This window comes from Bombus vosnesenskii, unplaced genomic scaffold (assembly GCF_011952255.1).
Source record: "Bombus vosnesenskii isolate JDL3184/JDL3185 unplaced genomic scaffold, Bvos_JDL3184-5_v1.1 scf7180000013264, whole genome shotgun sequence".
NCBI classification, from domain to species: domain Eukaryota; kingdom Metazoa; phylum Arthropoda; class Insecta; order Hymenoptera; family Apidae; genus Bombus; species Bombus vosnesenskii.
In genome coordinates this window covers 6,715,384-6,742,511 of record NW_022882924.1, presented here as the reverse complement: position 1 = coordinate 6,742,511, position 27,128 = coordinate 6,715,384, and the positions used below count along the sequence as shown (strand labels likewise).

At 39.3% G+C, this 27,128-nt stretch overlaps 1 protein-coding gene across 2 annotated transcripts in view; it reads left to right on the top strand.

The window, feature by feature from the left end:
• LOC117235150 (laminin subunit alpha-1) overlaps positions 1 to 27,128 on the top strand; it is a 200,000-nt gene that overhangs the window by 22,161 nt on the left and 150,711 nt on the right. For both annotated transcript variants that reach the window (XM_033496929.1, XM_033496919.1), the window contains exon 2: positions 19,730 to 20,037. In XM_033496929.1, coding sequence (XP_033352820.1) covers positions 19,730 to 20,037 — 308 coding nt within the window. The remainder of the gene's footprint in view (positions 1 to 19,729; positions 20,038 to 27,128) is intronic.

Here is a 27,128-nt window from a genome sequence, read left to right as displayed (position 1 = left end):
AAAGCGGTCGATCTTCCTTTTGCCGCTTCGGGAAACGACAGGCAATTATTAATTAACACTGGCCTCGGAACCGGTAAACCTACACCAAGTAGATACTAATTTATGGCTACTTAATTTTTCAGCGTTTCCTTGCTCGGTTTAATGAAATTGTTTGGAAGGATTGATGACGAACGCTCGGTTTGTTGATGACGGCGCGCGAAAACCTTGTCGTAGCGATGTGCTTCGCGTTTCGATGAATTATAAGTTTGGATTATAATACACGGAGGTTTGTGTAACTGATCGAGTGGCCGGAAAGATTAAGGGAATGAGAAGGTTTGTTTGTTCGCTGCTGGGGTCTTTTGAACTGCTAACTCCAGTGTCGATGATCTATTTAAAGGCGCGTAGTTCGTGCTTAAACAAGCAGAGATGAAACGAAATTCGGCTGCAATTAGTCTCTACCGTTGCTAGATGAATTTTATTAGTTTTGCACGAAACTGGTACGATTTAGTTGGAAAAAAAAGAAAGGTAATTGATCTGTGTTGAAAATCGAATTTAAAAGATTGCAATTTATAATTGAGTAGGCTCTTTTGAATATTATTTTTGATAATTGAATTATAAAGAGAGGAAATAAGATTGTTTTATTATTCTTTGAGCGGTGTCATTAAGAAACTAGCGAGAAAATAAAAACTTTGGTTAATAGAAATCACAGAGAAAACTATAGTTTCATAATTACACAAGCATTGGCACAGCTTATTTGCTTTCTTTCACAAATATCTTACGATCTGATTAATATTCGCTGCTTCTGGAAATGAACTATTTGTTTCAAGTTGAAAAGTACAAATTTCTCTCCTCGAAGAGTTATCAGACTTTATTTAATTTCATAAACTTGAAACCGGATGTTCACCGGTGTAAAAATTCCAGCAATCCATAAAGATACGATGTTCTTTTATGAAAATAGTTGTTCGTAATTTCCTGGTAGCGGTGTTAATTAATAGAGTCTGCCGTGTCAGCGAATGTAAATAAGATCGAAGTGATCGCTACGATAAGATCTCGCTATACAGGCTAGTTACAACTTTGCTTATGTTGCTCCTATTGCAAGCGTAAAAGGATCGACATGTGTTTAATGCAGTATTAAAGCATTGTGAACGTTTGTAAAGCGCGTCCAATTTGCTCGTGTAAAAGCAATAAGAACTTAATGACGAATATAGATATCAATGGATACGAAGTATATGAACTAAAATATAATTTTTATGTAGAGTTAAAAATTTAGCTTCTTAGTTATATTAAAAAAAATTAACTTATTTTTTTAGTATAGTTACTTTCTTAAATTACTGATTTTAATACAGACGAGGCATTTTTACATATAGGGAGATTTAAATTTCTCAGCCTTTCAATAGTAGAATTTATTATAAAATATAGTGTTGATAAATTATTTCTATTTTTAATTATAATTTCTATTTTCAACAAAAATTCATTAGAATTCGTTTAATACGCAACATAATATGAAATGCAAAGGAATACGTAAATGAACGTGAAACAGCAGAAAGTACCTACTTAAATCTCAATATGTGTCTGATTTTTATCCATAATATCCGATTGCTGGTGATGGGAAAAATTCATGTTTGGAATATTTTACGATTGATGCAAAGTGGTTGAGAACTTGTAAATCTGGTTTAAGCGAGTACTTTCACGCAAAAATGATGCAGAAGTTCGATGAGCGGCAGTCATATCGCATTCCTGACCGATACTTTACACAGCAAATCTGAAACGTTGGAAAACATTCGAACGAGGTTAATAACTGTCGTGAAATGAATTTTTTACGTAACTCGTGTCTTTCATAAAAACGACGAGATACATAAAATCAGAAAACTATAAGACAACTGCGGTAAAGTCGTTGAGTAAGTTTTTAAGTGCGCGAGAACCTTTTATCTGCTCTTTCCACGTTCTCAGGAACTTTAATAAGTTGTTACGTTCCAGCTGTAACTAGTTTTAATCGCTTTATTTACAAGTTTGTCGAGATTCAATGTTAGGTGTACGGAGTATCAATTCTGGAACAGCTTTGATAGCATTTCAACATAAAATCTTAGACGTACAATTATGAGGATAATTTTGTCACTTACGAACGCATATATGTAAATATACGAAACCAAATATAATAGCAGACATTACAAATATGTAATAATGTAACTAAATATAATATTAAAAGTAAAACATATCGATAGAATGCGATACAGGAACTTTGAGGAATATAATATTCTACGTTGTTCAAGGATTATTCTTATTCTATTCGTAACGTCACATTCAGAATGAAAATTGAATCGTGCAATATGTTTTTTTTTCTTTGTCAATTCGTCACGTGCGTGTGGAATGAGCGCAACTCATAAAAAATGTTGCAATTCCCACGTAGTCCGGATTTCACGTAGGATGAGGGTAAGAAATAAAATTTAAAAATAAGTAAGGAATCGTAGTAAGTTTTCGAAAGGAAGCACATAAAGGATAACGTAAATGCTACTCCCAGTTCCAATATCTCTTGTACGTTGTTCAACTAGAAAGATAAAACAAGAAAGCCACGCAGTCTTTTCACCGAAATACCACTTTTCAAAATACGTATTGCTTTCACATGGTAGCTGTCAAGTTGGGACATATTTCTATCTACGAGAAATTTGAAACTTCTCTTGCAACTTTGACGTACAAATGGCCCATAAATACGATAAGCTGGCTTTTTGCTGTGAATTATGTCCCCGAGATAAGCGTTCTGACGATACGTTCATCGTTTCGATGTTTCTAATACAGAATTTGTGAAACTAGGAATACATATAGCTGAAACCCAGGATTTTCTCCACAAATATATTTTATTTATCTCTACGATATCGTAATCTATATCGGAAAAGAAAAAAGAATTAAATATTTATTTTTCCCTTTACTTTGATTAATTTAATCTGATGTATTTAAAATTTGTCAGATAGTCGTAGATCAAAATCAGAACTTAAGCAATGAAATTTCTAAATTAGACACATGAGAGTATAATTAAAATTTTATAGAAATTGTATTTATTAGTTTTATATAACATTGTCGTTAAATATCTCTTCTTTTTTAATTTCGAAAATTTTCAAAAATTCAAGCAAGAACCTGTATCTAATTTCAATAAGATTCTAAATGAAAAGCTTCAAAATTAATTCAAAGATCGGCAATCGTTATTTATTATTCCAATAGAATCATTACCGGAGATTTTCTTTGAAGTTCGTAAGATCATTTAATTAGTTATCAATCACAAAATAATTTATTACAGCACCGCAGCGCGTTAATTTCGCGGTCGCTTTTCAATTCTCGCGGCTCGACAAGAGGTTCGCGTGCAAAAGCCGCGCAAGTTAAAGCAGTCGACACTTGAAATATTAATGTACCCGCTGCATAATTAATTATCCGTTCGACTTGGTGAACTGTGGCTGGTTTTGTAAAAATAATAATACCGGCGAAAAATTATTGCCCATGTTCGGCATAAATATTATCTGTCAGGATAATTCTTTGATTCGTCCAAAGGGAAACTGTGCGTAGTGGTGTCGATGAGGTAATTAAGAGTGAACAAACTGCTGCTAAGCACGCAATTAAGAGCATTAAGTGACGTTGGGGGACTCGTCAAAGAGAAAAACTTCTTTTTCCTCCGCTAAATTGAGCAGTGCGCAATGATCTTTCTTCTACCATAGATTATATTAAATTACAATCGAATTATAGTTTATACAACGCAATATAAATTTTGGTATTGTTCCTTGCTTCTAGAAAATGATAATATCAACGTTATTGTCAGAATCTTTTAAAAATAGAAATAAGCAGAACCTTCATTCTGGTCGAAGCTCTTTCGAATCTTCGTATTTTAATTCCAATCTTGTTGGAACTAGCGAAACGATTCACGTTTTAAGAAAAAACAAAAGACGAAGGCAGATGAAATATTTAATTTTTTCGTAGGCGATCGCTTTCTCGCGGGAAGATACCATAATTGAAAATGTTTATTCGCGCTGATGGTCAATTACGTTACATTGTGTACATGCGACTACAGCTTATCCGGAAACTGGCTGCAAAACCGCGGAACGACGAGGTTTAAACTGGCGATTTACAACGTGTCTCCTCCGGCATTGAATGTTACATTGTAGTGAAGGCGTCAGCGGTTTGATAAGTGTGTGACGGTTGAAAAGAAATCGCGATTCACGGCGGAGGATCGAATCCTTTGTCGGGTCCATGATTAAAGTGCTGGTTCGATGAAAGGGATGTTCCACCCTGATCGAACCTGTCACGCCGTGACGCCATTTATCGAAGACACGACTTTAAAGAAACTATCAGGAGGCTACTTCCTTCTACCGAGGCAAAGAATAATGCATTATGTTATCGATAGCTTCACAGAAAATAAATGCATATAACGTGGAGTTGGAAGGAAGATGTAGCTTAAGGAATGCGGATCTGATTGGTTATTTCTTATAGATCCGACACAATCATAAAGATAAGCACACGTGTTGGCTGAAAGTATCACATATTACAAATAAAACAATGTAACAATGTGTGACAGTGAACTATATAGAACAGTACCTGTCTTATTCCTGTGTCATCCTGCTAGTCATCTTTCCGACTCCGCAGTATATTAATCTTATGGTATTGCCGTTATACACTTAACAGAGGTTGTTCTACTCTGTAAAACACGTCTGTTTAAGTAGTTTATTCGTGAAAAACAACTTGATTAGTAATTCTAGAATTATTTATAAGAGATACTATTTATACTTATTTCCCTTTGGTAATAAATTTTGACGTATACCTTTCCAATAACATTGTAGACAGATTCGAAAAATCAGCTATTGATCTTATGTAAGTTGTGTCTGAAGTTTCCAATCCGTTAAGATGCACGTGCAATGTCGAGCAATGCGTGAGGTCCGGTTCAGGTTATATAATCGCAGTGAAATGATACACCGAATCGAGATCTGTATCCGCCGATCAATCTGTCTGCCGTACCATCTGAAATATTAACGTGTCACGGGCATACGAATTGAATTAAAACAGTTGTCGAAGGAATCGACAGAGTGATCAATAATGGGTCGATGTATGAACGATCGCGTCACTACAGCTTGAATGAAGTGGCACATACCGATCCAGTACTTGGATGGAAAGATCTGTTGGGCACAATGATCGATTGTACAGTTAAGAGTTGGGATAGTCGAAGAATTCTTAGAAATTTTTTGTAATAATAATTTTTCAATACTTATCTAAATATTTTGTTCAATTGTTATTTAAATTATTTAGAAAAACAGTATCTTCTCCAGTGCAGTAAAATTAGTTCATTTCGGTTAGTTTTATCCCTTTCTATCATCATGTCTATCATCATATCATGTCTATCAAATAACCAATTAATTAGTATGAGATTTTTGGAGAGTTCCATCCTAATTAGAAGTGTGAACATCTCGTTAAAACTTCCATGTATCTCATTAAAACTCCCATAGACTCTCAAGAGGTCACTACCCTTATCACTGTACGAACCAATCTTCTCATAGAAAAATGTACGAGTGTTTGATTTATCAGCCTGGGAAACACTCGACATGGGGAAAAAACAGGTCCCCATTTCTCATATCGATTATAAAAATTTCACACACACACGGGCACAGAAACCTGTAAAAAATACAAGCATACGATGATTGTCACACGGTGCACGTAATCGATTACCCGTGGAATGCAATTACCGGGGATGAATTTTTGTTTTGCGATCTTTTTCTCTTGTTCCTAAGTTATGTCGTACGTTCAGCTTTTGTCTATGATATTCTGCTGTTAGCGGCGCAAGAAATTTAGAATATTTCAAAGAACTTGAAGAATTTCATTAACATGGAATTTTATAGAATTTCATTAATAAAAAAATTCCGTAGAATTTCAGAAATTCTTTATAGGAACCTAATGATATTTATGTCGCCATTGTTGGAAACTTTTATTTTCATATTTCAATTAATAGAGTATAGATGTTTATATAGAAATTATATTAAGCGTATCGTCATAGTAAGAAATAATTGCGAGTAGTTTGTTTCATAGCTTTATAATCGCCATTACTTTTATTATCAGTCCACTGCAAATGTAATTTATACGTGGTCGTAATCCTCTTCGCAGTTTATTGCGATTGGGCGTGGAGACACGTGGATACGTCTGCGTTGCGGTATATAAACTGAGCTATAGATTTCATACGATCTTTCGTCTGCCATAAAGAAAGAAGAAACAGAGTCCTCAAAATTCTACGATGTTCAACTTGAAAATGTATTAGTGACTGCAATTAACGTGTATTCTATAAATCTACAAATATTTAAATAGTATATACATGCTTAATTTCCTATAGTTACATTAGTTAGCGCTGGTAATTAGTAGGTAACCAGTTAAATATTTATTAACGAATTAATACACTTTTATATAATTCTACAGTCTATTTCTTTTAGGAAACTTGGACATTTCTTACATTGCTCTTTTATTAGTTAGAAGCGATTGTATATTGTTGGCTATTTCCTCCTGTATCTTTGAATTTGGTAGTAGCAAGGTAGATATCCGATGATGTTGGTGTTGCAATATTCACATTATTCAGCGATGTGTTTTTCCATAAGATGCGAATGTACAACGTTGGAGTGACCTATCGTGTTACTTCCAGTTCTTTTCTTGTGAAAGCTACTATTGGCCTTACTTTGTATGTGTTTCTCCTGGATTTACGTAAGAAGATGTTGTGGTTTTGCCAGAAGTTATCCCATTCTTCGCTCATTATTTTTACGAGGCGTTTGTCTTTGTTGCCAGTTAGCTACGAACAATATAGTTAAATTCTAACTAAAGTGCTCCGAAATCGTTGATTTTCTCAACAAACCTATTGTTACGAGATTCGTTGTTCTTTCCTCTCAGCTTTCAACCAAAGAATCACCCTAACCGATTGTGTAACTAGAAACGACCCCAACGAATCGTTCGCAGGAGCCACAGTTTCGTCCTTCTCGACGAATAGAAAGCAATCTTTGTCGACGCTGGCCAGCATCGATGGTTCCATCGGTTCTCGTTCTTATAGCGGCCGTGGATCCCCAAACGGCTGCTAAGAACGGCGCGACCATTAATATTGCGCCTCGTTAATCTTGCGGAGAGCGAGGCTGATTAATCGAAAGAACGGTTCGCCGACTGGCCGGCATTAATTATCCTTCACGGACAGCTTTTCATTTTCGGCCCGATATTCGCCGCGGGACGCCACTTATACGACTTCCCGGCTACGATAATCGATTTCTCGCGGCACAGGGACGCACCTGTAACTCTCGGCCGGCCGCGTAAATCAGCGCCGCGGCGTCAGAACCCGTATATAAATAACCGTAATCGCGGCAGCAACCTTTGACGACAATATTGATGGCGATGATCATCCACTCGCGGCTGGTAAAAGTTGCGTGATATTTTAATGATTTAATTAGGTGAAATTCCGAGCTGCGTGCGGAGAAATGCGGGTGTCGTTTATGAAAGAGACGTGTTACAAGTTGCTCGCGAATGAGAGGATAAAGTCGTGGATTGTTGCTCGAGGCAACACAGGTTTTCGAGAATTCATTGTTGTTTTGTAATTGCAAAAAATTTGTTACGTAATTGGCAGAGTATTTTAATGTGCTTTTGGTAATTATGATAATTATTTCACACGTTTACGTTATTGGTTTCTTTCTTAAAGATCTCGTCAATACGCAGATAATTTAATCATACGTATGGTAGAAAATTTGATGAATCTTCACGGAAATAAAATCTTTAATGTCGACCGAGAAATAACTAATGATTCTGAAATAAGGCTAGTAATTTTTTAATTAAATTTTTTCCCTTATACTACTTGCAGAATAATCTTAAGGAAATAAAATGTACAACTTTCTCTCATAAAGAAAACGCGTTTTTAAAAGTAACTTACGCGCCATTTTCATGTGCAAGTACAAGGTGCTATTACCTTTAATCGCCATCGTAATGACGTACCACGTAACATCGATATCAAACGAAATCTGCGAAGCTGGATAAGCGACATATGCGTGCACTTACCCCGACAAATTACCTTTAATAAACACGGGGATACATTAACGCGACACCGCGTACAAAAGCGTTTGAAGCTGTCCGATGACAGTGTGCAGCTCCCAGCAGTTTGAATGCAGGAAATTGACTTTGTCAGTCTCGAGTGGTCGCGACCGCTTCTTTTCAGTGTCAATAGAGTGCCTGTAAAAACGAGCCAGTCGCGGCCAGGATCTCACAGCCAATACTTAAGAATCAGCGAGAAAAACTTTGTCAATCAAACTGTTTTCTAAGGTGAAATTTGTCACCGTTAACAAAAATCATTGATACGAGTGTACCAATTTTTTATCGCAATATGTATAGAATTCAAACAATTTATGTAACTTTCATATAATTTTGTGAATTTTGTATTTACACCGTTATATCCTTTTCAAGGCGAACAGAAAGGTAGGACGATCGATAGGTGTTCCATAATTTCTATGGGTTTTGTTATCAAACAGTTGTCACTGAAGAATAAAAATTGAGTCCCTCAAAAATGAGCCTAAAGATTCTATTTCTTTCACGAACAATTTTCAACAATCCGTAAACGCATCAGAATGATACGATAGTCGAAAAGTTATTTTCAGCGACATTCACGTTCAATCTTTCGAGATCGGTTACATAGATATTCGATAGTAGGATGTCTTCGTTGGGGGCAAGTCCGCGGTTCAGGCGTTCGAGATAGTTGGTATGTCGCTGGCGGCGGCGCCATTGTCTGATAATTAACATAGCAGACAGCTGTGGGTAGGCATACGCGAGATTTTGCATCCGTGCGGATCGACTATGCGCGCGAACTACGCCTCGTTTGGAATTTACGAACGCGTGACAGTCGCGTCGCGGAATCGCGTTTACGAGATTGCGTTTTCATTGACGCCACTCATTCACGGGACAAACACGCCTGCACGAACTGGAACGTCGCTTTAACTGCTGAATGAAACGTTTCGCAACAGGCGGTAGACCCAGCTCGACATCGCAATAACGTACGGCGAATTATTTATGTATTTTGGCTCGAACGACCGGAGGCGGTACGTAGGTTCCACCGAGAAAGAGAATAGATCGTTGTTAATGGTATTTTTTAATAGCTGCGTTTCGGTTTATGTCTATTTGAGGCGAGGAAATACGGAGGTTGGGACGATAAATGATGTTACGCGTAACTGACACGTGGTATTGAAGATGTGAAAATTAAATGACGGATGATATTTCTGCGAGTAGGATGGATGCCAAACTAGCAATCAGATTCGATAATTAGAGGCGGATTCAGAGATTGTCTTGTAGAGATTGGTTGTATTGTTTTATGCCGTTTAAAAGGGACGTTAATTTAAAGTTTCTCAAGATTAATACGTATTTTATAGCTGTATGAATTACGATTACCACCTGTGTTCAAGAAGAATTCGTTTCAAACATCGACTGTCGGATCTGTGACTTACGATTCAGCTGATCGTGAATAGCTAAATAGATAAATCCCACGAGGAAGGATTCGCGTTTAAACACTTTCTCCAATCTTGCTAACAGGAAGAAAGTCCCGAAACCGATCTCCATTAGGATCAACAGGTACTTTCAAGAACTCAACATTCTTCTTCCATTCCTCCCATTCCAATCCATTCTCCATTCCTCTATGGACTTAGAAACTCATTCTGAAACTATTTGTGAAACCGCAATAATATACGAAATCGCAAGTAATAGCTTTATTGTAGACTTTAGTGTTAATCTTAAAGTAAATAAAAGTCGTATTAACTCAGCAACTCATAAATAAACTCATAAATAAAAGAAAAAAGAAATAACTATCAGAATCGAACAAGTAGTTAAAAATGTTATGTAGAAGTCTCTAAAATCAAAGGAACTTGCTATAACGTATATGCAGAATGTACACGCGCATTTTAGATGTACAACATGCTAGAAATAGGTTTATCGTTCTATTCACTACTTCTTTTGCCGCGTAAGCGCCGGATTGATTTGGTTATGTATGTATCATACGTACATACGTTGCGATATTATCGCGAGCCGACGAAACGGGTTCACGTGCTGACTTACGCACATCCCCGGTCGTACTTTCGTGACTTTCATTCATATAAATGCATGGGAGCGGCGATAGCTAAAAGCGAGTGGGTTTTACAGTAGCTAGAGAGGATGACGTGTGGCATAGCGAAACAATAAAGTATCGCTCTGTCTCGGCTCACTGTGCATATCCTTATGCGGCAACATGTTATTCCAGAGACGATGGTGTTTTATTACCTGTGATTTATTGCAATATTTACCAACGATTACGATTGCAACATTGTCTTTCATATCGTTCTTCTTTCTTTCGTTGACCGGCTCTATCATCGAATAATAGAACTCTCTCTATTGATTTATTCGTTCATTGATCCGCGATCCGGTTGAAGAGAAGTTACGAAATGTTTACGTTTCCTTTGCACAGTTGATTGTATTCTAACTTCAATCAATACAATTTTTAAACTCGTCCAAAAAATACCTACTCTCTCATAAGTTAGTTAGGTACTCTGATCTTAAAGAGGTGTCAATGAGAACAAATAATAATTTGTTACACTGATATATTTACGTATAAGTGGTAATAATAATAACAATAATAATAATAAGGTTCGGAAATATAATGCGACACGAGACGCTACAATATGCCGCTATTCTGTTCACCTGTCCATTTACGACTCTCTTCTTACAAGAGACTATCGAATACCAAAAAGTGTCGATAAATTGTTTTACGAAAGTTTGTAAGAGAACGAAATTTCTTCTACCTGGCAAGGAGACAGTTCCATGTTGCAAAGTTTTTCCTTATCGCGACGGCCAAAAGAAGAGAGTGAAAGAGCGGAAACGCGATAACATCCATACATTCATCATTCCTGGTAACCGGGACTAGACCGTCGTCCCAACGCACATGACGTGATAACGGTCGTAGCCCCTGGCTCTAGGTACGATAAGTTAATATACAAACACCGAGTCCCTCAGCATCCTCGTTTCCTGATCTACATCTCTAAGCTAACTTATTAGAACGACCCAGGGTTCCAATCCTAAGGTTTGGTCGGTACGAGAGATTACGTCAGAGATGCAGGAGCTTCGAACGTATGTCGGTCAGTGGCTCGAGATCTTATTTTTCTTTCGATTCTCCATGGTTCCCCTTCCGTGGAGGAGACCCAACGGTAGAACACGAATGAAACAAGCCACGGGCACCGGGACCATTAGTCATAAGGACCACCGTGCGAGACCATTCGTGGCCCATCGTCATATGGGCCAAACCTCTGCAGGATATTTTGTAAACGCGTTATCGTGAACACGAAAATCTGGCTTCCCCTTTGACAGACCCTTCGAAGATGACCCATCTCTCGAGCTTTCCCCTTTTTTCGTACAAGAGATCGGTGAGGTTTGGGAAGATTCCTTTTCGCTTTCAGCTTTGCTCATTTAGCGGGCCATAAATCGCACGACAGTGTCATGTGACAGTCGGAGTATTCTTGAAAAATAGCGAAGCATCCTCTTGATATTTTTAACCGTACTGCGACCTTCGCCGTCCGATAGTATTCTCTTTTCTTTGTTGAACTTTCTCATATCTGAAGAATTAGGTACACGTATATTGTACATAGTTATACATAGTACTGGAGTCTTTAGATTTTGTTTAAACAATTATGTTTAATAAAGATTAGATACATTTTTTAAGAAACAATAGAATGGGAAATTACGATTGCATAGAAAAGATGCATTTTATGTTATTAATTTTTTATTATCAAACTATTTTTATTATGCACTTTCTTCTTTGCTACTGGAATATGATTTCCTGAATTTCAACCTCGCTCGATTTCAAACGTAATACAGTCGTAGCACATACAACAATCCCTGGGAGTTTTTTCCTCTTGTTGGCTATACGCGATCGGTTTGATCGTGAATAGAACAATTTAGCATAGGACAATGAGCTCGTAACCAGCTAAACGAACCGTAAACGTGAGTCATAGTATCCTCGATCTCCTACTCTACGCCCGTGCGCCGGTATATTTTAGTGCCATTAGTATTTTTGATGATTCAGTTCACCGTGTTCCGCGGTAATTCATGGTACAGGGAACGCGAGGTTTGATGTCATCAGGTTGCTGTTTTCGATGAAAATAGGCTAGTTTTCTGGTCTACATAAATTTATAGTCTCTCGTGGCATAATTTAGTAGCATCGTTTTTCGACTACATGTGTTACTTCATCTTTGCTTTTTCCGTTAAATGATGCGTGAAATTTTGCGTTTAATATATTGCGATCTTTTTCACCTTCACCGTTAAAAATAATTGAGTTTCAAACAAATTGTTCCGAAGCCAGAGAATACGATAAAGTACACAAGATTTAGTTATGTTTCTTATTGATGTTCTCTGTTATTTAATGAAGTGTATATTAATGTTATTTGATAGTATGTAAGTTCCTAGTTTGTAGCAACCTGTTGAACAAGTTCAATCGCTCCTTAATCTACTCATCATACGACTCACAACGTTGCCGACATATACAGAGTGTCCACGAGGAACACAGTTCTTTCATAGTTGTAAAGAAATTAAAAATGTAATTAAGTATATATTAAAGCTATATATGTGAAATATGAAAACCAAATATATATAGTAATAGGAAAAAAAGTCTATACGATATACGCGGGTCGAATACAATATTTTACATTATAATTCATCAAAAATTGTGAAAGAATCATAAAAGGTACAAAAATTATTTGTAATATATTGTTTGATTAATAAGATCATCAGTAAAATTTGGAATCAATCAGTGTTTCATGAGCGCCATGTACCTTGTAAAAGATTGTTCAGCCGGTTTCGAACGCACTGTAAAACTTGTTTTCACACTGCATCCACATCAGTTTCTATTATGAATTATGTTCACGTCGAACAAATCCGATTATAGCTTTCGTATACGTAACTGCGTAATGAATCAGAGAAAATCCAATATACTTGGCAGTTTATGATACTTGCTACGGTTATATAGAATATGATATTATCCACATCTTATTCTCGCCATTTTTCACCTTAATAAGCATAATCTTCGTTATATTATAAAAATCTCCGCTCGTAAATTACGTTTTCCATTATCAAATTGGTGGAGAGTAACCCGATGTCGGATAAATGGAGTTTCACCGTACGAAGAACTAAAATCTTACTCGTCTCTAACGATTCGTTGAACCTACCCTTGAACAGAATCTAACATGGTCCATTTCTTCATCAAGTGTTTCGGCTATCCATCGGTATCTTCCTCTCCGCGTCTTCCGGACTCGCATGCAAATCACGCGGTCTGCCCAATAGACGCTCGTCTCCTTCTGTTTTCATCGTGTTGGTCGCCGTGGTTGCGTAGGTTTGTTCACGAACGTGGACACGTGCGCCGCCGGAAAGATGGAACAGGGTTATTTCTGTCGTCATCAGTCACTCGTGCCGGGCTTAAGTCCCTGGCGCACGGGCTCACCAGGAGAAAGGGAGTAAAACAGGCCTGTTCACCGGCAAGACACAACACAATGCCGCTACCACGGATTTGTTTCTTTTCCAGAGCTTTTGTACACGCGCACGGTCCGCTCGCGAGTCGTTCGTGCAGAAGCGAGTCTCAATTCGACAAAGCTATTAGGTTTAGCGGAAAATTTCGTCTAATTTAGGCCGGAGCCACACGAGATTTGAAACGCCGTCCGTTACATGACGTCCGTTGTAGAAATATGTATATTGTCGACGCACGTTCTTAGCGTGTGGGCTGGGAATATACAACAATATTCCACAACGGACGTCACGCAACGAACAGCGTTCCAACGCTCGTGTTCAATGTCTCGGTCTTAAGGCAAAAGAAGACATTCTATAGAAATAATTTTCTGTAAAAATATCGGAACACCAACAATTCAATCAAAGCGAAATCTCTCGTTCCTTTCATAGGAACGTTGCGATTGAGATACACGAAATCCAACATACGAGTGAAAAATCATATGAATAACGGCTCCTTCGCATTCTCCAGAAATTTAGGAAATTTTCTAGCAGAAAAATAAGATTCGGTCAAAAATGACACACTTGATTCAATAGGGATAAATATCGAAAATTACAAATATCGAATATCGTTCCAGTACGCTCTAGTACGAATATCGCATTAGTACGGCAAAGTCATCGTAACTCTACCCTGTTACAATTTATCGGTGTAGTCGAAAGCAAAAAGATTCATTCAATGAGCGTGATTAATACCGGACGTTCGATAAATGACGCGTCGGAAGCGAGCACGAGATTTCGATAACGGTTGCGAATCAAGCAACATACGCCTAACTACCGCTGAGATCGTGAGCGAGATCATCGTTGTCTCGGAGGCATTCATCGATTATCGTGAATCGCGGTTGCGTTCTCCAGCTACGATTTCATCCCGATAGGCCTGTTTCTTTGTGGTAACCACGGCGGTTGAGAATTCTATGGGAGAAGGGAGAAACTGACCTGACTGTTCTTTTCAGATAAGATCGAACGAAAGCGGGAAGCGTCGAACGTAGGCGTGACTCCCGTTGACACGGGAAAAGAGGCAACGGGACCAGGAAATCGAGCGTAGCTCCGATCGAAATCGTTGATTCGCGTGGTCGTTCTCGGTGAATCAGCACTACGCTTGCTTGTTAGTGAGAAAATGCGTCCGCGAAGCAACGATTAGGAAATTTTATTGATCGAGATACGTGACATTTGCTGGAGAAGAGCGCAGCTAGCAGGCAGGATATTGCTGAAGTGGCTTTAAAACACAATCTCTTTTTTTTTTTTTTTAGTGGAACTTTAAAGTATTAGATTAAGTTTTTATTTCAGTGTAATTTAGGTCATTGTTCGTATGAAGAGAGAGTAAATATTGTATGGAGGGAAGAAGCAGATGTTAAAAGAAATTGTAAGCTACGTTGTAATCACGTATTGCTTAACAGCTTGCATTAATGAGAAAATGAAATCCCAATAACAATCAAAATTTCTTTAAGTCGCTAAGTATTATAAAGAGTATGTAGGTTTACTTTGGATATCTCTCTTTCTTTGTGTATAAGTTTTAAAATCGCATCAACTGCGTCTATGTAGTTATCGGCGACGATAATGTGAGCAGAAAGAGATTTACTAGTTAGATTTTACTAAATAACGAGACGTCTTTCAGAGAGGAGAAAACGTTTCAGACTTAATTTCTATCGCAGAGACTTTCACATGAAGTTCCTTTGATCTGCTATTTGTTGGGAGAGTAATTGGATTTAGGGCAATTCGACAATTGTAGATGTCGCAGATTGGCGGGTTAGCTTTGGATGTTTTATATGAAGACTGTAAGGAAAAAACATAATAAGTTTGTCTTAATTTTCTGATACTTTTTGGCTATGAAGAGAAAGTATCTTAGTATGAAATTGAAATAGAAACATTCAAATCTTCCATAAACACATGAATATCGGCAATCTAATAATTACATATCCGTGACATCCTTTCGCAAAGATACGAATCTTCGGTATTCTTCATTTTCTACATCGCACGTACCTTCCGTAATTCGCGAATTACAAAAGATGCGTGGAGCTTTGGCGCGCGATTCGTATATTCTCCAGCGGGTAACACGTGAAACGGCACATTTGCATTTCAAAGCGACTCGTTTCACTCTCCGATTCCTTCTCGTCGTTCGATCGGGTCGATACACGGCGCGCGCAGTGCGCGCTGCATAATTTACACCCGGCAGAATCATTAACCAGCAACCGCAAAAATTCGCTCTCTCTCATCTGATATCATAGAATAGTCGCTGCTAAGTCGAGAAAGCAATAACTTCACTCGTGGGTGTTGGCTTTAAATTAAACGGCTGTCACTGTTTGAAGATCGATCGCGTCGGACAATTTCTCTGCACAAAGAGAATCTCAGCTATAGTGTATATAAAAGTTACAATAAGAGGCAATAAATTAATACTATTCGTAAGTGAAAATGTAGATCCTAGATTAAATTTCTTCAGACATAATAAAGCATCTTTCTATTCCTTTCTGTGTGAAAAACGAGTTTACTGTCAAGTGTTGCACTACAATATGCGACAATATTGGCTATGAGCATAATAAAAAAAGAAATATAATACATTACTTAGCATAGTTTCTTTTTTTTTTTTATTTTAACGTGGAGGAAATCCGCACGGACACCAGGTCGCTTCTGGGGGCGTGATAGTGCCGGACTCCAACCGAGAAAACTTCCACGATGATCGTCCCGGCTGCGATCGAAAGGGGCCCGGGAACCGGACTTAGCATAGTTTCTACGATATTTTCAATTTTGATCTAATAATACTCTAAATATCAAAGAAGACAAAGCTAGAAATAAGATTGCGTGATCCTATCATAGCATGATAAAACGTAGTTTATTTGCAAACAGACCCTGAAATAAGATGAATGCAAAATATTTATAAGTTCAGATTAGTACTAGAATCCAAATTATCTGCTATCTCATTTGAGGCACTTAATTATGGTACAGAATTCTTTAAGAATTATTTATTTGATCTTAGCACAAGATAAACTGTCCTTGTGGCATTCTTAAAATGAACACGATTCTTTCTTTCAATTTGTTATTTTTTATCTTTATTTCAAATAAAATTCGCTCGCAAGCCTATCCAATATAAACGAAAAACATGTCGAAGTGAAAAGTAGGATAAAATAGAATGAGTTAAAGCGTTACGTAAATACTTACGCATAAGCCATTCGAAGAACACCGAGGAACACCCAAGATGTGTATAATGATAACCACGGTATCATACAACGTTCTACGATTGTCAATTAGAAACGTAGAGACTGAAACAAAACCAAGAGACTTGACAGTTCTGACAGAATTTTAGGATCCTTATCCTCTCGGGTTTTATCTAGACGTTCGAACGTGTACGCTTTGATGCCTAATCGCCTTTATGACATATACTTCTTTCGTCGATTGCGCCATGGGTTCCACGTAGAATAGCTTTCGTTTCGTCTTTGGTCGTTCAAGGCGACGATCGCTCGTCACGTTGCTTTGACACGGTACAAGCTCGCGTGTCGATTATTATTTACGCGCGTTTAACCTGTTCAGCCGTCCAGGATAGTCAGGAACCTGTTCACCGATGCACGTTGTCACTCGCGACGCCGCATCTCTCCGCGGTAACTTGTTCGCTCGTGTGCAACTGGTTCCGTGCTGTGAGCTCTGTCATAACCTGTCACTATATACCTACAGCATCCACTATACCACATATCCTAAGGAAATTACGAGATAGATTGTCCGCTTGTATCCTCGATATCGAGGAATTTCTTCAAATGTCATTCGTGTAGCAAGTTTCTCTTCCTCTGCGTGAAATTTCACGTTTAATGCTACAGCTGATTGGAAGCTGCATTCATGGCGAGGAGTATACTTAGGATCGATTAATTAATGATTGTCGATAATGTTGGAAAGAATTTGTTAGTGACAGGGTAGTCATGACATTCTTCTTTTTTTTTTTTTTTTTTTTTTTACGTGGAGAAATCCTCATGGACACTCCGCTGCTGCAGGACGCGTAGCAGCAGAGTAGTGTCGGACTCCTACCGACTAAAACTCCACGATGACTATCCTACGCGTACGACGGGGATGCTCCAGGAACCTCAATGAATTAACTTCCGTTGCGCCCTCTTCTCGCCATTCGGAGCCGCCTGCTCGGTCGGATCTTCTCCCGGATGCCATACTCTCCGGTGGGTGTATCTCTTTTTGAGCGCTAGTGCCTGGAGCTCCCACGGGGGTGCGCGGCTAGGGCAGTCGCCGACGCGTGAGACACCGTCCGGTATCCCCTAATGATTCTGATGGCGGTTACCCTGTGTAGCCTCCTCAGGAGCAGGGTGCTGCGGCGGCTCGCCATCAGGTCGTCCGCCCATACCGCCGATGTTCGGTAGCAGGCCGCATAGGGCATTAGCGGCCACCGAAACTTTCGGGATCAGGCAGTCGAAGTGCGGCTCGAACGTCCACTGGCTGTCGATGACGAGACCCAGGTATTTCATTTGCGATCCCACCTGGACGGTTTCGCCTGCCATGTTTATGCATAGGCCGGGCGGTGGGGTCCCTCGCCGCTTCTTGTCGAAGAACCAGATGGCCTCTGACTTCGCAGGGGAGATCCTCAGGCCCAGTCCGCGCACGGCACGGATTGCGCAGGCCGTTGCGATTTCGCCGATGCGCAGTGTCTCGTGCCAGCCACGACCCCCGACCAGGACCAGGGTGTCGTTCGCGTAGCACACCATGGCCGCGCCTGGGGGCAGCGCAGTACCTCGTCGTATGCAATGTTCCATAGTATCGGTCCCAGCACCGAGCCCTGCGGGACTCCGCGTTCGACAGGTCGCCTTTCCTCTCCCTCCTTGCTGCTGTAGCAAATCCACCTATCGTCGAGATAGGCCCGGATCAGCCGGACGAGGTAGCTGGGAACCTCGAAGTGCTCCAGGGCCGTCAGTATCCTGTCCCGCGGCATGGAGTTAAACGCGTTGACGATGTCCAGGGAAACCGCCAGCGCCACGTTGTTTCGAGAAACTCTGCCAGGCACGGTCCTCCGCGTTTTTTATTTCCTTCTGCAGCGAGCGCCGTAGCACGCGGTACGCCCGGTAGCGCGAGGAGACTTCTTCTTCGTCGCGTCGTCGCCAGCGGCGGGCCCTTAGGTACTGTCTTCGGGCCCGGACGCATCTCGTCCTCAGCTCCGCGATGTCAGGGTTCCACCAGTAGACTGCCCTGCTTCCTTTAACGTTTCCTCCTGCGTACTCTTGAGGTTGCGAGATGTCTCGACAACCTTGGTCATCTCTGCGGCCCGACGGATCAGTTCCGCTCCTATGTCTGCTGTAGTAACGGTTCTCATCTCTTGGGCTAGGTCCTCTTCCTCCGTCGTTCCTTCGGTCCGCGGGTTCTCCGCGCCCAGTGTGGGGTGGGAGGGCCCCTCTTTTGTCAGGGCCGCCCTCGTCATGCTCCTGATGCTGACGTGTGACGGCTCGGCAATCAGCTCCGTTTCGCCCCCTCCTCCGACGGTTTCCCCTACCTCCTTATCTTCCGCCACCGTTGCGTCCTTTTTCGCCATTGGGCGCAAATGTGGCCGCTTCCTTCGCGCTTGCTGCTCCGCTAGTCGCGGCGCGCTTTGACACATGTGTCAATATGGCTGCATCTGTGTGGTTCCTCGGGTAGCCCGTGTGGCGGCTCTGTTGTCACGCGTCCCAATGTGGTTACCCCTCCGTCATAACCTCGCACTCGGTTCACCTCCGCCTTTAGCGCCTTTCTACACCAGATTTCGTGGGTTCCTACACCCGCTTTGCATTCACGGACGCTATTTCTTCACTCTGGTTACTTTCCTTGCCTGAATTCTCCAGTTTTCCGGAGATTTCGGGTAAGCTCACGGCTCCGTCCTCTCTGTGTCTGCTCCACTACACAGTCACCCTCGAACTCCCAGGGTAGTCATGACATGGCAGACGAGTAAAATTTATCGTGTAAGTTAGCACCGTACAAGTAATATAAATTACAAATGCAACTTGCATACGTTGAGCAAATCTTCAAAATAATTTGTTTCAAATAACAAACGCAAAAATTTCTTGTTCTAAACATTTACATTATTTCTTTCACGAAGAATTTATCTACATATTCTCTCAATTGTAGTAATTGTGCTGGTAATAATAGATTACTTAGTACACTGTATTTTGCCTGCTGACTTTAGATGTCACGTTTATCATATGTTTATCAGTTCGAGGTTTCGCAATTTATTTTATTTTATTTATTATTTAATTTCTAGGACAATCCGCGCTGTATGGAACAAATAAGAGCCTAAAAAATAGCGGCCTCTTCCCATCGACATTCAATGTGGCCGCAAAGGCTGACATCTTCGTCAACGCAACTTGCGGTGAAGAAGGGCCAGAAACATTTTGCAAACCTTCCGAATCGTCGAGATGCGCGGTTTGCGATGCCAGGAGTCCGGATCCAGGCAAGAAACATAATATTAGCAACATACTGGACTCGAGTCCTGGAAAGTGGTGGCAAAGTCCAACCCTTGCCAGAGGAGAACACTACGAATACGTGACGATAGCTTTGGATCTTAAACAGGTAAGATGGCTTTAAGATGATAAACAGTGATTTTTGTTCTATAGTTTCGTAAGGCATTTTTATAAATTTTCTATGTTCAAACCGATTGGCATTGAAATTTTTAATTCAAAGTAATCTTCGTGACGAATTGGTCATCAGTTCTCTAGAAATCTGAACATTAGTTCTTTGTTTATTAACATTACAATATCTGTTTGTTTGTATCTTTGACAAATTTTGTTATCATCTTTTATTTTGTCTTCGAAACGTTTGAAAAATAGTTTATTATCATAGCATGTTCAGGTGTGGACAGGAGGCATAAAAGCAATGGATAAGATTTGTACGAACATGCGTTCTATTTGACGTTGCCTCAAATTTATAGCCACTTTGTATCCCGATAATCTGCAACTGCTTACCTTCGTAGAAGTTGTTCGACATGTCCTCGCTCTGTATTACACGACACACACACGCAATTTTTGAAAAATCGCGAAATTCTTTGATACGACGACTGCAAACTTTCATACAGACCGATCATTTCGAGCACCTTTTACACAAGTAAGCAGTCGCGGATTACCGAAGCACAAGAACGGCTGTAACTATGGAGCAAGGTTAGGGCACGTGTTCGTATGAACCTTTTTCATTGTTTGCGTGCTTGCTGTTCACTGCTAAAGTGGGTCCCACGTGTTATGGTACAACTTGTATATCAAAACGAGTCTGAATGTGATTACGTACCAATCTTTTCTCTTTTAATTGAAATTTAATATCCACGCAAGTTGCGATTTAAAGTTCAGTACACGATTGCAGCAGCAACGAAATTGAGATCTAAATCGCGTTGAAAAAAAAAGAAAAAGCGGACATGGAAACAGTTCGTTCAGTTACCTACAACGTGTAAATCGTCTAGCCAACTTCTATATAGCCTTCTGTTAAGGCGCGCCGCAGGATTAAAATACCCCTCTCAATCTCATCACTACCACCAACGCGTAAACCTAACTCCGTAGCAACGTTGCTTGTTTCGAAGGTAGGAAAGGAAAGACAATGCCGGGCTACCCCAGCCGCCGCGTGATCCCGTGAGAAAAGCGAGTTTCATTATTCAAACAAGCCTGTATTCCAAACGATTTATTCCCCTCGCGTCGCCTCTTCGGCTTTCGGCGAGCAAAACTCAAGCGGCCGCCTTACATTACGCCGCCATTAAAGGGTCGTGTAGCGGACGCTGAAGAGAGGTTCCTTGTCCCTTCCGAAAAATCGTAAAGTCGCTTTTTCCCTGTTCGTTAGGCTCGTTTCTCGGATTGTGCCCGATCCTCTACGAATTTATGTTCCCTACGAACCGCGTGGCGGCGGCGGCTCGGCTGAAAAGAGAGCTCCGGGGAAAGGAGGTTAGAGAAGAACGTCAACTCTGGGAAAAAGAGAAGGTGGAGGCTATGCCGATTACGCGAAGCAGAGCGAACGAAGATAGACAGATAGGATGACTGGATAGAGAAGGGCAATGGTTACTTTCTGGTCCCTTTCTTGGAATTTCGCATGCAGCGAGCAACGGGTATACCTGGGGAGCGGGTCCCGCAGCAAATTGCGGGCGGCGCTGGCGAAAAACGCTTTAACGAGCAACACGGCCCTTCTTAGATTCCCTTGGTAATAAGGACGCGACGCAATCGAGAAAGTGGGAGGGTCGGATATTCTAGGACAAACAACTTTTCCGTTAACTACAGTCGGTTAGAAAAGTCTACGTACATTCCTTAAGTGGAAAATATGGTAAAAATCGTTGGCTCTACGAACTTTTTTGGTAAATTACAGTATACATATCGTTAAACCGTAACACGATTTATTCACTTTCGTTTTTATTGAGGGAGAGGAAGTAAAAGAATGTGACATGTGTCGTTGCGAAAATTACATACACCTGTTATACTTGCATAAAATCATAAAAATAGTAGACTTAATATTATACTAATATCTTATGGATCTTCTGTAAGCACCAAGAATAGCCTGCTGTTTCCTTGCCATTGATAGAATTAGGCCTCGTAATTAGTGTAACTTCATGTCAAGAGGTTTACGAGTTAAATATTTGAATCCTTCAAATTCCTTTTAGAAATATAAATATTCTATTTTGTTGTAAACAGGTTAGCCCCTTTTTCATGTATAAGCGAAATGTCGCAAGGTACAAAATTAATGCCAATATGATAATTATCTAAATATCTAATCCGCTTCGGAGAACTTTCTCTATGTTTAATATAAAGGAAGATATAGAGAGTTTATGCTTCCAGTGAATTGGTTTGTTAAATTTGACAATCTGGTGATAACATCGGTACGTTCGTAACGAGAAATACACAATTGAGTGTGAACGTATGAGAATGCCTGACCTTTCTAACAGGCACATTGATATTAATTCTCTCAAGAATTCTCTCGAGAAGTTGCAATGTTCAGTAAACACATAATATCTAAATGGTTTATATGATCAAGTTTATACGCATAATATGCTAATATGAATAATATTTTCTCCCAATAATTTCTCAGCTTTACTTAAATTTTCCCGAGTGTTCCAATGCTTACGAGCGGGGGTGTAGCTGTAGCTGCTACTTGTTTTTGCTTTTCCCTTTTCGATTAGGCTGCGCGATCGCGCATGCATACAATACGTATATATATCGAGTAATTTATTCTTGTTGTTGGTGTTGTCGGTACTGAGAGTCACAAATGATGCTCGTTAGAGGTGAAACCGTTCGCGACCGACATAATCGCCACCGCCGTTTTAACGCGATATTAATCACAGTAATCAGCCCAGTCTTGGTCAACGTATAATCATCCCAGACGCTCGGGCGTGCTAGAGAACTTTTTAAAAATGTAATCTGCAACGCCTCATCTCGTTCTCGGATCCTCCATCTTCTAAAATATTTCGAAATAGCCACGTGTAGAAATTTGGATCGTGAACACATTGATTTTCGTTCATATGTTCCTTGATTTATGTCGTAAAGGTATTGGATTACAAACGGTCCGGCAGGGACGCTGGGATTAATACATTTGAATTGTAAATTAGCTTCTTAACCAAGCAAATGAGACTTCTTGTAGGTCAATCTTTTTCATCAGATCTAATTTCTGCGATAAAAAAGATTGGATTTCGTGCGCTCAACGATGAATTAATTTAATCTAGATCGTGGATCGGATAGTTGTTTCTAAAATCTTGATAATAAAATAATGAAAATGTTGCGACAAAGTGATTGCTCGCTTAGCCTTTGGCCACGTACAAGTCACATAGCGAACTAGGTAAAATGTTATGAACCATTTTCTTCGAAATTACTGCTGAAAGAAATCTACGGATTTCTTCTTTTTTAGATTAAATAGAATAAGAGAGCTAGCTATTTTAGGTGTAATAAATTTTACGATGGAATTTCCAAGCGAACAAAGCTCCTCCTAATTTTTCTTTTAAATGGTCAGTCCCCGTTTCGTATATAATTTACTACACGACTTCTCGACTTTTACTTATAATATAATTTATTCTAACTTATTAATTCTCCAACTATTAACCTTCGTTATTCATTAATTATTTATTTCCCTACAAAATGTCTGCACGAACAGACAGTCGTCTCAATACACACTTAATCATAGCAAAGTTTCCTAACTTAATTATTCAAGCATAAAATGCAAATATTGAAATGCAGTAGTGAAGAGGGATCGTTTAATAATTATAATGGTCATCGTTCAGAGTATTACGACCATCTAGTCAAATTAACGAGTACCTAATTATCGTACAGCAGCCCTATCTGAGAAACAACTATTACGTTAATATCAAAATAAAAATTCAACAGCATTGAGATGGAGTAACGTACGCGTTAAGATATGTAGACGAAATCTTGGCGTGTAATTAGAGGATGGTTCGGAGTATTCGTCTCTAATTGGATACTGATTGCGAAGCTAATCCTTCCTGGGCAAGATATCTTTGACGAATAATCGTGGAATGTCGTATCGGCTGTAGGTGATTTCTCTGTAATAATTAATTAAAAGGCTTCGTTAACGAATGTCTTTAATACGATGTTTGCGAAGATCGAGCTGTTATTAATAGTCACAGAGAATGTGCTGAGAAAAATATATCGATGATTGATGAAGCATTTGCAAGCATCTAGCTCTTCAACGACGCATTAATTAAATTTTTTATCTGGAAATTACGGTGAGAAATGGATGGTAGATAGTTTATGAGAAGGATGAAAAGAATAATTGCGTTAGACAGCAGAGGATAAGTGTTTTAGATTTTCTTATGTATTCTATTTATCATGTTACTGTAAATGAAATTTATTTCAGTCGAATATTTCCATTATAGCTAGTTTTCTACAGGGAGGTCTTAGATATTGATTTACTTTATTAAAGTACTAGTTACACAGTATACATATCTCTTAAGTAAATGAAATTTTATTCAGATTTGTAATTATTAAACTATATAATTTCTACCATTCTATCGATACGTGTCTCATAGACTTACGTCTTTTATCCGAAGAAGAAAATAGTAAAATTTTTCTCATATTATATTAAATATTAAGAAGATAAAAAATATTAATCCAACGAATTCGTAACGGGTCGTCAATTACCCGAATATTTCAACCTGAACTGCGATCATGTAACTACAATTACATCTTTCACAAATTACATCTTTCACAAGGGTACAGATATTAAATATTAAAAGGTACGCCACGGAAAGGGTGAGTTACCATACATCATCGAACCGTCGAACTTTCGAGCTCGCCTCTAGTCCCTGCCAGGCTCTCTATAAAATGACCATGTACACCGAGGTTCGTCGTGATATTTTTAAATTACGGTCCACGTGTATCAGGAGTGATTATGCTAATCGGTGGATAAGCAGGCCGCGGCGGTCATATTTATGATCCTCGTTAACGTTCATTGCGCTTATTAATTTTACGAGCGGTCGTCGTTTGTTCACGATTGTTTTCTTTCGTCTGGTAACCAGCCAACATCCCGAATCAATGTTGTATCATTGTACTCCACGAACGTTGCGATTATTACCTGTAACGATTGGCAATCGTGATATCCAGCTATGGATATTTTTATCGATCCAATTAAACTTTCATTAGCATAACGGTGTAATTAACGAAACCCGAAGGGGATAGGGAAGCTTACGAAACTCTGTTTGTCAAAATGTTGGAATTAAGACATCCGCTATCGGACTATAAGAAATTTCGTTTCAATTTCCCACGAGAAAAATAGAAGAAACCTCGTTCGATTTCATCGGAGATGCTTCTGTACAGCAACTACAATGACAGACTTTATACGTCTGGTCCGCTGTTCCAACACGTTTTTCTAGTTATTTTAACTGTTCAGTATTCAGTGAAATGTGATCAGTTCTTTGCTCGAGCAGTATTTCATTATTATATTAATATATCTCATATCGATTTCAATGATCTTGGAATATATCGTCAGGGTCAGCATTCTGAATATTTTGGATAATTTTCAGCTTGTAAATTAGAAGATAATAAAGCAACGGGCTAGTACCTAGATGAATGTTTCGAAAAGTACCATTCTAATAAATTATAATGACATAGTTTCAAAAATATTTTTATCTTCATCGCCTCTTCAAAGCGTGACAGTTTGGAGAACGCATATAGATCTTGGGTGAGTGGAGAGGAAAAGAGTTTACTTTGTAAAACCAGCGGAAGGACATTTGAACATGAAACATTTGGAACATTTGAGAGAAATGTACGAAGAAATTGATGGAACAAGCCTGGTGGAAAGAATACTAGAGCGAGAAGGAAAAGCGGAAGCAGTCGAATGGCTAAAAAAGATAGAAAGGAAAAAAAAAAGAACAGAGGCGGGCGAAAGATGATGAAAGAGGGCTGTGCAAAGTGTGAAATACAAGTAGCAACCAACGAAATATACTTTAAGGTAGTTTTAAGGAACAAGGGCGCTTTATAGCAAACCAAAGACAGTTTTGCAATACAAAAAACGATTGGATCACCAAAGAAATAATTACATAGGGCAAGTTCGACAACAAGTGGGATAAAGATAACGTATGCATTGTCATCTATGTAATCAAGTTCAATCTCTGCGCTAATAAGTTGAAGTTGAACAAACTATATACAACTTTATCGCCATTTTATTATTTCAACAGCTTTTGCAAGAAATCTACTCACAGTCTAGTGTCATATACATGCGTGTAACGTAAAGACGTTTGCAACATTACGTGAAATTATTTTTACTTCTTCCTTAAATGGCGGTAACGAACTTGTTGAAAACGCCGGTGGTCGTAATAAAATAGATTTTACTCGCACATATTTTTTTCTCAACTACAAACTCCTTCCCCAGATTCCTGCAATTAGTATCACCCTCGGGATTCACGTTAACCGATGCGACACCGTTTTCCTTCGTGAATGCAGTGACAAACGACGCTTAATATATTCGCGGAGTTGCGGGAGCCTGACATTCCGTGCATTTCTTTCGAGTCGCTGGCTCATTTTAAATTTAACTTCTGTTTGCGCTACTGATTGGCATGACAGCACACCGAGAGATCAGAGCCCGACCCGGCCGCCCACGCGGACACGCTCGGCAAAATAAATTAATTTGTTCCTACCTAAAATGGTCCTGTTGATGGACTACCTATTATCTCGTCGTGGATGGCCCGGTTGGTGGAACATGTTGCACAATTACTAGACGGATACAAATGATCGTCGAAAGATCGAGAAAGAAAGGAGCGTCGGTTATTTCGGTGACAGAAAAATGTGGTATGTTTCTTACCAAGAATTCAATACTGCATACTATATTCAGACATTTGTTTAATTTTTACAAGATGCCTGCACTAAGTTTATCGTTTAATTTATTATTATATTTAGCGTATTACATTTATTTCATTGTTGCAGTATAATTGTAATTTTCAATATAATTACATTTAACCAGTTGCTCGATACTGGAGAATTTGAGAAAAGGCAAATCTTATGTTTGAATTTACCAGCAAGTGATGTCGTTCGTTTCTTCTTAGAAATACGGCAACATCAATAATTTGTACATTTATGTAGCTGCACGTTTTTTAAATTATGTTCTTCGATTCGTGGTGCATCGAATGTTGGAATTTTATCGAGTTTGGGAATCATAATGTGTAAGGTTAGGTATCTTATTACAGCTTATGTGAA